This window comes from Spermophilus citellus (assembly GCF_964194105.1).
Source record: "Spermophilus citellus genome assembly, chromosome: 6".
Taxonomy (NCBI): domain Eukaryota; kingdom Metazoa; phylum Chordata; class Mammalia; order Rodentia; family Sciuridae; genus Spermophilus; species Spermophilus citellus.
Genome location: NC_138187.1, coordinates 134,982,974 through 134,994,985, shown reverse-complemented (window position 1 = coordinate 134,994,985; position 12,012 = coordinate 134,982,974). Strand labels below are relative to the sequence as shown.

Below are 12,012 nucleotides of genomic sequence, written 5' to 3'. Positions count from 1 at the left end.
TCCCCTCCCTCTCTCTCTCTCTCTCTCTCTCTCTCTCTCTCTCTCTCTCTCTCTCTCTCTCTCAATATCTTACTGTACTACTGTGTTCCCCCTTCTTCTGATGACTATGGATGATTAAAACCCCAGAAAACCTAATGTAACTAAACAGCCCTTGAATACTCTCATCACCAATAAATGGGGAATATTGGGGGGAAGGGGTTAAAGATCTTTCTTGGACCCCAGGTGACTTTAAAGAGAAAAGATATAACATGGGACTGACCTCAGGGGAGATGCAGAGGAGAGCAAAGGCTGCCTCCTGGCTCTGCCTCAGGATGTAGTTTTGGGGAGCACCCACCTCAATGGGCACGGAAGAGTGATCCTAAGGATCCGATGGGAAGGGAGGAGCCAGAGGCAGGACCAAGGCTGCTGCCATCCCCTTATTGCTCCAAGGGTGACCTCGAAGCATAGGAGGCGGAGCCCCACAGGTACTTGATGGTGGTTGGAAAATTCTGTCACTCTGGTTTTGGAACTAATGCCACTGTCTCCAGGGGATGGGGTGCTGTCACATGTGCCCTACCCTGTAGACTAGGGTGAGTAGAACTGGGGTTGTGCCCAGGAGCTGCTGGAAGGTCTTCTGGGGACCACAGTAAGAGCTCTTCTTAGGCCTGAGGCCCAGGCTCTTGCCTCCTGCCTGTTTGGGGGACGCTTACATGGGGTCTCCTTGTCCCCCACTGAAAAATGCTTGGCTTCTGCTAATAGCTGTGTATCTTCAAACACACCATGCTAACTCCTGCTTCTAGGACATGATACAAGGCCCCCAAACCCACACACAGACCTGGTCCCCCGTGACATTCTCCCCCTCTCCCTCTGAGACTCGGGGTAGACATACTTTCCTCCAGAAAGCCCTCTGCCTGCCAAGGCCAGGGGACCCATTGGTGCTCCCCAGCCCCTAGGCCCTCCTTGCTGCCATGCCAAGCTGGAGCCTGCGACCCGCTGTGTCCTGTGGGTCATGCCTGCTCAGATCCCAGTACGCCTGTCCAGGGCCAGGCCCAGCAGTCAGCTCAGGAGGTGGCTGTCCACAGGATGGACCGAAGGAACAAGGAACAGAGCTAAGGCGGAGCCCCTCCCATCACCCCAGGACCGTGTTCTTGTGGTGTTGATCACTGGTGTCCGTCACAGTGCTTGGCACACAGCATCAACAGGCCTATACTATACCCCAAGGGTCTAAGGGGTGACGCAGTCCTGGGTGGCACTGAGCTAGTGGTCGCAGCAAGGCCCACGTGCTCAGAGTGAGGAGAGGTGGTTTTCCGATGCCTGAGAGATGTGGACGCCTTCTAAGAGACAGGGCCCCTGGGCTCCTGTGGATGGATGGCAAATAGGTAATGGGCAGAGGTACTCCAGGAGACAGAGTGGCCGGAGGAGAGGTTTGGCGGTGCAGGAGGACAAGCCCCTTTCAAGGATGTAGCCTGGAGACCTTTGAAACAGCTTCTCTCCCATCCTGTGGGGTTTGCATATCCTGTTAACTGAAATCCATGCTGCCATGCTATGTGCTTTAGCTCAGGGACACTGTGGTCCCCAAGAAGTGGCTTTAAGCCTTAGAGGATATACAGGTCATCGGAAGGGGAAAACCATGTCACCCAGACTGGGCCAGGCCTCTCAGAAGCTCCAGCCTCAACAGCTGCCCAGGAAAGCAGCCTCCTTTCCTCCCTCAAGGGCTCTCTGCCCCATAGACTCTTGGCTCTGAGTGCCCTGGCTAGGAGGAGGAAGAAATAGCAGCTATCCAAAGAGGACTGCATTGTTCTCAGGGAGTGAGTCAAGCAGTGGGCACCCCACACACGACAGTGCCCTCCCCAGGGTGCTGCTCCCCATGACTCACAGTGGCTAAAGTCACAAGCCCCTTCCACTGTTGGTGACTCCCTTCTGGGCTCTGAGGAGACGTGAGCATTCCCTGCCACGGCCTCTCCCATCTGGAGGCAGATGGAAGGGACCAGACGCTCCTCCAAGCTTAGCCAGATACCAGGGCTCTGATGGCCACCCTGACTTCCTGAGACTAGGATCTCATCTCAGGGGAGGTGACAGAAATGCCATTCTGTGTGTGCAATGTGCGATGGCTTTTTATTCCTGGCATGGTGTGGGCAGGGGGCAGGCAGGAGTGCTGGCTTCCAGCTAGGCCACCTCCTGGTCTCCAGACAGGACCCTCCAGGAGGGTCCCAGGAGGGTCCCAGGAGCTGAGGTGTGCAAGGCAGGAACACAGGCGAGAAGAGCTTTGGTGAAGAAGACGTGGGCCCTACTTCCAGCGCCCAGTGACCTTGGCCTTCCCGCGGGTCTTGGAGCTGCAGGGGAAAGCAGGACCATTACATACAGGCACAGTAGCAGGTCTCCATGGGGAAGGGATAAAATTGAGGGATGCTGAGGTTTAAGAGGAGCAGCCTGGAGCTACCTCCAGGGGCAGAACAGGGTAGCAGCTGCAAGCTGGAGTGAGACCTCTGGTCCTACATACCATCCCCTATTGTCAAGGAACTGCCAAGAGGGAGAGAAGGGAGAATTGTTGGAGGAGCCACAAAGGGAAGTCTACAAGCTAAAGGAGAGGAGGAAGGGGTGGGAGCCCAGAGCTCTCCAAGGAGCAAGATGGCTGGAAGAGGGGGACAGGGCGGGCAGGAGATAGGGTCTGAAAGAAGGACCTCCGACACTTACACTTTCTGGTTGTCATTGATCCTGTTTCGAAGGACATTGATCTGTAAGAAAAGTGGAGAAAACAAAGAACAATTCAGCTCAGGTCTCAGGAGGCCTGGGATGAGGGAGGTGGGAGCTCAGTGCAGCCCAGGGGAGGGCGAGAGGGCACGGACGCCGTTGGAGACAGGATGTGGGGTCGAGGTGCATGAGTTGAATGGAGTGACTGGGGACATGGAAGAGGTCCTGAGGGACAGCAGTGGTGTGGACCCAGTCAAACCAGGAGAAGCATGGCGTGGGAGGGGGTGTGTAGCATGGGGCTCACTTCATATTTCTGCTGCTTGAACTTCTCCTGCAGGTCGAACTTCTCTGCCTCCAGGTTATAGATGCTCTGCCACAGTTCCTTGGCTTTCTCCCTGCATGCGTCACAGTGGGAATGGAGCAAGGGTCAATAAGGACAGCCCTCACTACCCTTCACCCTGGTCCTGACCCAGCCCCTGGGGCCCCAATGGCAGTGCAGAGTGTGTAGGAAACAACACCAGGGGCTTCCAGAACGGAGTTCTAAGAACTGGGAGGAAGCAGGAGAAGCCCTCCTGGCACTGAGATCATTTAGCTCAATCCCCCTCCTGCCTCCAGTGAGCAGGTGAGCAAGTTGAAGTGCCAAGTGCAGACAGTTAAGGGGCCTGCTCAGTTCTCTCTACCTATCCACAAAGCTCAGATGGGTTGGGTCTGACCTGGCCCAGCCTGAATTCCCAGCAAACCCAGTTTAGGAAATGTGAGGGTGGGGCGCCCTCTGGTGGTTCCCAGCAAGAAGTGCCCTCCACCCCTTACTAAGACCTCAGTGCCCAAGGAATCATGGGCCTGGCCCCACCTCAGTTGGTCTTCATTCAGGTGGTCGATGGCCAGCACCTTCCTCCTCTCAGCCAGAATCTTTTTCTTTTTCTCACGTTCAGTCTGCCTCTTCCCAGTCTTCCGCTCAGTCTGAATGGGGTGTGGTGAGCAGGGGGACATGGCTAGAGACCACCCCTCCCTGTCCCCTGACCCTCCCAAACTGCCCCTGGGAGTAGAGGATGCTCCTGCAACACCCCACACCATCCTCTGCCTGGATTCCCCTGAGAAACATAGGCAAGGGCAGGGAGGATCATCTTCACCCCTTCCTCCCATGCCTAGATGGTGTCCTCCACCTCTCTGGGCTTCCTCCTCCCCACCCAGCCAGAACTCTGCACTCCCCTCCCCAGCAAGGCACCTCCCCTCCCAGGGATCTCCTTACAACTAAAGGGAGGAAGAGAATGTGAGGTTTTGGTACCCACCTGGGCTTGCTAAGCCAGGAAACCATGAGAGAAAGACCCAGAGAGAAAGATCGAGACCGTGACAGAGACATAGAGAGAGAAGCAGAAGACAGGCAGAGAGACAGGGAGAAAAAAGTGATTCAGATGCTCAGCACAGCGGGCCTTCTGGTGGACAGGGAGGAAGCTAGGGCTTTGGGCAAGGGCTACTTTGATAGCTCTTGGCTGGTAGGGTCACCATGGGGCAGAGGCATAGTGGCAGAGTTGGGGACTTTGGAAATCTAAGAAAAAGTTCTGATTTGTCCAGCTGCATAAAGAAAATCAACACCTCCTCCTGCAGTGGAGCAGAGGAACAAAGTGAGTTCCTAGGAACAAACTGCCTCATGGAAAGTATAACAGACACTTTCCATGTTAGCTCATGGGACCTTCTCAAAAGAGCAGGGCAGGCAATATCAGTCCCATATGAGAAAACAGACTGGGTCCACACAGGTGTATGTGGCACAGCTGGGTCAACCAGGCTCTGACTCCAAGCCCAGGGCTCTTCAAGCTGCACCCAACCATCTTGGGGGTGCATGGGTACCCAGGGAGCTAGAGGCGTGTTAGTCTCTACCCACAGCAGGCCCCTCATAGCAAAGCCACTGTCGGACTGAGAGTCCCCCCGGGGTGGGCCTGAGGAGCCCTCAGACTCCTACCCCAGCAACGGGGAAATTGTTCCTGGAATTCAATATAAAACTGCCAACTACAGCTGACACCTCACTTCTCAAGGGTACTCCGGGACCTCCTGGCTACCCCAGCTGCCCCCCCCACCTACCTTCTGGATGTAGCCTCCAAAATGCATCATGTTAGACAGAGCCTTCTTCTTCCGGGCCTCGTCCTCGGCCTTCCTCCTGTTCTCCTCCTCCTCTCGCCGGGCCCTCTCCTCCTGGTTTTCAGAGAGGAGGAAGAGGGCAAATTAAGGGTGAGAGGGGGAAAGCCTGGCTCTGGGCTGAAGCCAGGGGTCTGCATGGGTGGGATCAGCTCTCTCCCCACTGGGCAAGGAGCTGCAGGGGGTGCCCCAGCCCTGGGCAGGCACGAATGAGGCCCTGGGCTGGCCTAGGGCTCTGGAAGGGACCTCAGCAGCTGCACAAGAGAGGACAACGGGGCCCTGGGTTCTTAGCCTGCACTAGGGAAGGGATAAGTTCTGGGGAGTCTTAAAACACCAGGATTGGGAGGTTTACTGGTGTGATGTCAGAGCCAAGACCATGGCCCGAGCTGACTTGGTGCACGCTGCCTCTTGACCGAATGGCATTTATGAATAGAGAGCTGGGAGCTGTCAGGGACACTCACAGCCAGGCGGGTCTGCCGTTCCTTCTCCCGCTCATTACGGATGCGCTGCTGCTCAGCCCGCTCAGCTCGTCGCTTCTCCTAAGGAGAGAGGCAGAGGCCCCAGTGTGCATCTGAGAGGTGATGTCACCCACAAGGGATGCCCTGGCTCCAAGTGCTCTCAGCCAGCTCCACAGATGCAGAGAGTCCACCCCTTACCAGGTGGGCCCCAGAGAAGAGTGTGCTGACTGTGTCAGGATGGCCACAGAGGACATGACAGGGGACCCACACCCAGCATTGCATGTCGGAGACCATCTCCACTATGTGGCTTTTGCTGTCTCCCACAAGGGCTATGCTGCTGCCCCAGCCCTGGCCTCTGGGCTCAAAGATAGACAGCCAAGTCACGGGTTGCTGAGAGGAGCTACAGACAGGCAAGTTAGGTGGAGAGGAAGAAAGGAACCAGAATAACTCTGTCCCCAGTGCACTGAGCTAGGAGACTGCAGGTACTCCCATGGTCCCTGCATTAGCGAGGTAGCTGGGCTTGGTGGGGAAAAGGCAGGGACGGAGAGACCACAGGCATTTGAGTAGTCATTGCACAGCCAGGGCCTGGGCTAGGTACTGCCAAGGTCCCGAGGCCACTTTCAGCTCCTGCCAACAAGGAGCACCCAGGCTGGCAAGGAGAGAAGGGGACCCAAGGAGCCACCATGCAGGGACACAAGAGCAGCTCACTGCAGCAGGGATCCTGAGGAAGGGCCACACTCTGCAGGACCTGGAGCCTGGGCAGGCTGTGGAGGAGGCCGGCCTCATGCAGGGAGGAACAGGGATGCTGAGGGAGGTGGGCTGGAGACTGGACACCTACGATCCTGTCTTTGAGAGAAACCAGTTCCTCCTCCTCCTTCTTCCTGTTCTCAAAGTGAGCCTCGATCAGCGTCTGCAGCTCATTCAGGTCCTTCTCCATGCGCTTCCTGTGGATGTCCTGTGGGTGGAGCCCTGGGGCTTAGAGGCTGCCACCTTAGTCCAGTGGACGGGTGGACCAGATAACCCCTGCCCAGTGCAAAAGGCTCTGAATCCAAGCCAGCACTCAAGGGTTGGCACCCAGCCTGGCCTGTGCTAAACACCATTCTACCTATCTGCCCCCAGCCCACAAAGCCACAGGGTCTCTCATCTCATTAGAGCTCTTATGACCACTCCCAGCTCAGACCTACTCTACCCACAGCCACCACTCACATCAAAATCCACTCTCTCTCCATCAGGGATCTTGGGTGGCACCAAGTTGGGCATGAACAGCCTGTTGGGAGGGGAGTAAGAAGTCAGAGGAGTAACCCCGCTCAGAACCCGAGGGGCTGCAAAGGGCAGGCAGGGCCTTCTCCTTCCTGCAGGGACTTCTACACGGCCCCAGCCAACGCACAGTGCTGTCACACTAATGTCAACCCTAGTCGTCTCCATGCTTGCTCAGCACCTGGAAATACACAGAGCCCTCTCACACACGCCATTGTGTTCTTATCCTCACAATACGCCCAGAGAGAAGGCAGCAGCGTCCATCTCCCTTAAGACTGAGAGGCTGAGACAAGATGGCGTATGGGGCTGAGTCCACATCCCTGTGGTTGACCCTGAGACTCTGTCCAGGAGCCCAGGGATTCCCACAATTTGGTGTTGATCCCAACACACATATGGGATATGTGACACCAGGCCAGGGTGGGGTCTCTGGTCCTTGGTTTCCCCATCTGCCCTCCGGTCTGTCTGATGCTGAAATAAGACTATGCAGGGTACATACAGTGGCCAGCAAAGGGGAGGGGGCTGGATGCGGGAATGGGGCTCGGCCTGGCTTGGGAGGGAGCTGGTTTCCACTGAACCCACAGAAGTGGGGCCAGGCCCGCGAGTGGACCCGCACCATCTGCTGGCAGGACCAACGTCACCAAGAGGGAAATGCTCCCTGCCCCCAACCACCATCCAGCGCCTCCAGGGGTGGTATCGTATACAGCCAAGCTGCCCTGTGTCGGGGGCTCTCTGAAGCCACCACACCTAGGCTGGCATGGTATGTTGCTTGGTTTCCCAAATTTTCCTCCCTTTTTCCTCAGGTCCTACCTCAGCCCTGGAGGAGGGGGTTCTGGTCATCCTGGGGTAAAGGTGGGTGTGTCTGTCTGCCCAAGGCCCTGACTCGTCCATCCCCTTTCTCTAGCCCCATCCATGTCAGGGTGCATGATTGGTAGTGGAATGTGGGATAGAATTCAGCCCCATTCACTCCCTCAGGCAAAGAGCCTTGTGCAATATACAACCTGTACAACCATATGTGGTAGTCTGTGCCTATTACACCCCCAGCTCATGCCCACTGTGCCACACTGCACTCCCATCTTGTCCTCACCGCCCTCCCTCACAGGCCCTCTGCTCCCAGGGCCTTACCACAGGTGCCTCCCACTCACCTGGGCTTGGGTTTGGACTCCTCCGCTGGGCCATCTAGAGGAGAGAGAAGCACACGGCCCCAGGGTCAGGAGGCCCAGGCCTGGTCACAGCTCCATCCCTGTGGGTTGGGGGCCTGGGGGCCTCCATTTCCCCCTCTGCACAGGGAGTCCCAATTCCAGGAGCACCAAAAGCCTGAAGGCAGCTGGGGTTGTAAACCCCCAAATTCCTGTCCCACAGCAGCTGGGGGGTGGGGGGTGTCAGGGGACAACCGGGTTGGGCACACACACACTCAGCACGGGATTAAAAAGCCTTCTCTTGTTCAGCAGTTCCAGACAAGGCAGGTTTGCTTCTCTGCTTCACTGTGAGGAGGGGCCTGTGGAGAGGTCCCCGGGGGCTCTGACCCCAGAATCCTCTCCCAACTCAGCCATCTTGGTTGCCCCCTGGACTTCCTGGAGGCCACTAGGAGGGCCAGAGATCTGGGCCAGAAAACTAGTGGGCAGGATTCCAAGCCTCAGCTGCTGTCTTTGCTGAGGAGGTGTGACTGCCACCACCTGGCGGCCTGGTAAAGGCTGTGATGTGACAGTGGCCACGTCGATGGCCTACCACCCGGACCACCACACGGCAACCTGAGCCTTGGGAGTTCATCTTACAAACACTGCACCCAACTACTATTTAGCCTCTGTGCCAGGAGCTGCCTGAGTGCATGTGACTTCTGGGTCCCCTTGTCTGCCCAGATCAGGGGCCTGGACACTCTTCCCCTCTCCTACTGGGCACCCCCAAAGCAGCTTCTCTGAGATGAGGAAGGTCAGGGGTTAAAAGTTATTTGTCCAAAACTCTATCCTCCTTTCTCCTGCCCCAACTCCCTGGAAGGAAGATGTGGACTGTCTTCCCCCAGCTACTTTGAGGAGTCTCTCGATGTCCACAGCCTCACCTTCAGCATCTCTGGCTTCCTCTTCTAGTCCATCTTCTAAACAAAACATGAGGGTTAATGAAGGTCCAGTTCCGAGCTCAGATTCCCCCCAAGAGCTTTCCCCCTGAGCAGGTCCTGGCTCAGCCCAGCCTGCTGGCTTCTGGGGTCGGGGTCTTTCACACACACACAGTGCCCCAGGCTCATACCTTCGGCCTTGGTCTCATCCTCAGCCCCAGTCCCATCTTCAGCCTCCTCTTCTGCTGCCTCATCCTGCTCTGCAGAAGTGAACCGGACCCAGTGAACAACCTGGCCCTGCAGCACCCAGAACAGATAGGAAGGGGGCACCCAGAAAGGACAGCAGAGACAGGGACCCAGGGCCAACAACTTCCGGGTCCAGATGGATTGGGGTCAACCAATGTGAATGGGAGGCTGCTCTGTTCTTGATTTAAACCAAACGTCAACAAAAAAAAAAAAAAAATATATATATATACACCTAATCTGGCCCCCCAAAATGTCCCTGTACATGAAGTTGGCCCGCAGTCACCCCCACTCATTCATGTCCTGTCTGTGGGTGCGTTTGTGCCCCAGTCACAGAGCTGAGTAGTTGAGGTAGAGACCATGGCCCGAAAGGCCTCAAGTATTTACTCTCTCTTCCTGTACAGAAAGAGTTCGCCACCTCAGGTTGCGGGGGGGGGGGGGACCACAACAGAAGGGCACAGTCAGGCTTGTGAATAGTTGTTTGGTCCCAAATTTGCCTCTCTGGGAGTTTGGGAATCAGAACTGGGCCTTTCCCCAAATGGAAACCTGTTCCCTACCTGGAGGTCACCAGGAGGGCCAAAGATCTGGGGTAGAAGCAGATTAGGATGTGGGGTGTCTCTGGGGCTCCATCTACCTGACCTGACCCCAATGACCTCCCTGGGGGTCTGACTCCAGCTCATTCCCCAACTTTCGACCCCAGGAGTTCCACCCAGTGCCTGGCACCATAGGATGGGCCCTGCTTAAGGTGAGATGTCAGGGAAGCTCCTGTCTGGGGCCCAGGGACTCTCCAAGTCTGGACACCCTTCCTCTGTGTCTAAATGAAACCAAGACAGTGAGCCTGTGTGGGTGGATGAGATGCCCACAGTTAGTATTTGTACTATCCAAAAGGTTGCCAGGATTTCTCTGTTTTCATCCATTTGCTTAGCAGGATGTGAACCCTGCCCTTTCCGGCTCTTGGAGTAGACAGATTTTGGGGCAGACAGGGTGACATCACCACCACGGCTCTGCCTGTCGAAGTGCTTGGCAAGGCTCCTTGACTGATTGACAATGACAGCCTCTTGGCAGAGGCAGAAAAAAATGCCTCAGGACAGAGGAAGGGCGCACCATTCAGAGAGAGTTCAGCCTCCTTCCCTCTGCCCTCATACTTTCACTCCTTTCCCAAGTCTGAATCTCTCTGAGGCCTGGAGATGCCTCTTCTTTGATCCCTGCAAGAGGCTTACCTCAAAAAAGATCCTTCCAGAAGGCATGAGTCTAGAAGGCCAGTTTTGGGGTCCCCCTTCAGGCCACCGTTTTAACACCTCTCTGGGCCATCCTATGTGTGCTGCCACGGCACCCTCACCCAGGGGTCATGCCACAGACCCGAAGAGGGGTGCTCCCTGCCCCTCCTGGCTGCCTACTGCATCTTGGGACATCACTGTGGGCCTAAGTTTGTTCTAAAATAAGCCCCAGTCTGCTTCCATTGCCCTCGTGCTAACCCTGGGCGCTGGGGACAAGTCCAGCCCCACCCCTCCCCTCAGCAGGGCACATCTAAAAGCTGACATCATGTCCTCTCTATTCTGACTATTTCCAGTGCCCCAGTTGCTCTTCAGATGACTTTATCCGCAGGCCCCTTGACCCCTGGCCACCCTGCCTGGGAAAGGCCAACTCATCAGGAAAGACCCAGCCTGGAAAGCCCTGGGATGTGCCGTTGGGGCGGGACAGGGGGGCTATTCACCACAGTCAGGAGCCGCCCTCTATGGCCTCCAATGAGGGGCACAGGGAAGACCAGCCAGCCTGGGTCTTTCCCACTGCCCAGCCCAGGAGAAGCCAGTGACCCTGGAGGACACGCAGGTTCTGAAGGTCTCAGAACTGTGGTCCTGGCCCCTCTGAGACTGGGGAGGAAAGTGACTGACCCACTCAGCACTCCCCACCCCAAGGACAGGGCCCCTGGACAAGCAGGTGGCACTCAGGACAGCAGGGAGCTGAAAGCGGACAGGAAAAGCTGTACTACCGTCTTCGTCCTCTTGCCAGTCTTCCTCTTCCAGGTTCAAGGGAGGCAGCAGCGGAGGGGAGAAGTGAGACAGGTTAGTGTGGGGCGGAGAGCCTGGCAGCTTGCAGCAGCACAGGGCGTGGCCGTGACCATGCGGGGCTTGCAGTTAGCCTAAAGCCCACTTTGAGCAGCTCGGACAACTCCCTGCTCGGTAACTCCCCGGAGCCCCAGGTGCTTGGTCAGTAAATGCAAGATGACCTCACTCCCAGCCCACGTGAGAACCGAACACCCTGGCACACCTTGACAGAGGGGAAGCATTCAGTAAGCACTAACTAGCAGCTCCCTGTTCTGCCTCTAGACCACGCAGCCTGAGACAGAGGCACCAAAGGAGCAGAGAAGGAGAAACAATTGATAACTGTCAAACTTCTCTACATTCCTGCTCCAAGTGAGTCTCTTGGACAAATCCCGTTTCCAAGTCGCACTTGGAAAACCCTTCTTGGTACCCGGGGTGCTTCCCTGGCCTGGAAAAGGAAGTCAATCATCTAAGGCAGAGCATAGTTAACCCAGAGGAAATGTCTGGCAACTTCCTCGCTATTCCAGCTGAAACCCTCCACCCCAGGAAGAGCTCACGCAGTGGAACAATTAGTCTCCCAGAGGAAGAGATGCTCAGCGCTGTCCATACTGGAGGCACTGTGGCCACTCATAGCCCTTGATCTCCCTTGGTCACCAACAGCCAGGTCCTTAGCTGGGAAGGGGGCCCGCTGCACAGGGCTTAGACCCCTCTCACTGCAGAGAATGATTTTGTTAACTCAAGACTAAATCCCGCTGCGTGTAACATGCAGATTGGTCCCAAATCCAGAGGTCCAGCTTTCAAACCCTGCCACCCAAAACCTGCCTTCATGAAGTGGAAAATCCCAAAATAAAGGAAGCTCCACCATTTCAAGAGCTGGTGCAGGGAACATATCTAGAGATTGCTCCTTAAGGATTTGCTATTCCAGGAAAACCAAACGTGATTCCAGGGGGTCTGGCTGGCTTTGCCTTTGAATCTCTCTCCAGTCCCTTCTTTGGCTAGACGCCCTTGGAGCGGCTCTAAATGTGCAGGAGATGCCCCCCTTTTTCCCTAGAAGGCCTGGGGGAAAAAGGGGGAGCAGGCCCTGAAACCCCACCAACTCTCTTCCTGGAGCTTCCTGAAGACCCTTTCCCTAACCTCTGCACACCTTGTGCTGACGTGATATTTT

The 12,012-nt window shown here is 56.2% G+C and overlaps 1 protein-coding gene across 2 annotated transcripts; it reads right to left on the bottom strand.

Moving 5' to 3' along the window:
- Window positions 1-2,075: 2,075 nt before the first annotated feature.
- TNNT2 (troponin T2, cardiac type) lies at window positions 2,076-10,067 on the bottom strand. 2 transcript variants are annotated; one of them, XM_081299370.1, is made up of 12 exons: window positions 10,026-10,067; window positions 8,754-8,859; window positions 8,569-8,604; window positions 7,658-7,691; window positions 6,465-6,525; window positions 6,097-6,213; window positions 5,262-5,339; window positions 4,747-4,857; window positions 3,521-3,630; window positions 2,975-3,065; window positions 2,674-2,714; window positions 2,076-2,312 (listed from the first exon to the last, which is right to left on the bottom strand). In XM_081299370.1, the coding sequence occupies exons 1-12, from the start codon at window positions 10,050-10,052 to the stop codon at window positions 2,267-2,269; spliced, it is 858 nt and encodes a 285-aa protein (XP_081155496.1). In that variant the 5' UTR covers window positions 10,053-10,067; the 3' UTR covers window positions 2,076-2,266. The 2 variants fall into 2 exon arrangements, with proteins under 2 accessions (XP_081155496.1, XP_081155497.1); XM_081299371.1 differs by having other exon boundaries at window positions 8,569-8,601.
- Window positions 10,068-12,012: the final 1,945 nt, after the last annotated feature.

Excerpts from the sequence above, each read along its gene's own strand:
- TNNT2 (XM_081299370.1), bottom strand. The coding sequence starts at position 10,052 with ATGCCTTCTGGAAGGATCTTTTTTGAG. Across the intron at positions 3,631-4,746 it reads TTGGAGGCTACATCCAGAAG|ACTGAGCGGAAGACTGGGAA; the intron begins GTAGGTGGGGGG and ends CACCCCATTCAG. Across the intron at positions 3,066-3,520 it reads CTGAATGAAGACCAACTGAG|GGAGAAAGCCAAGGAACTGT; the intron begins GTGGGGCCAGGC and ends TGACGCATGCAG.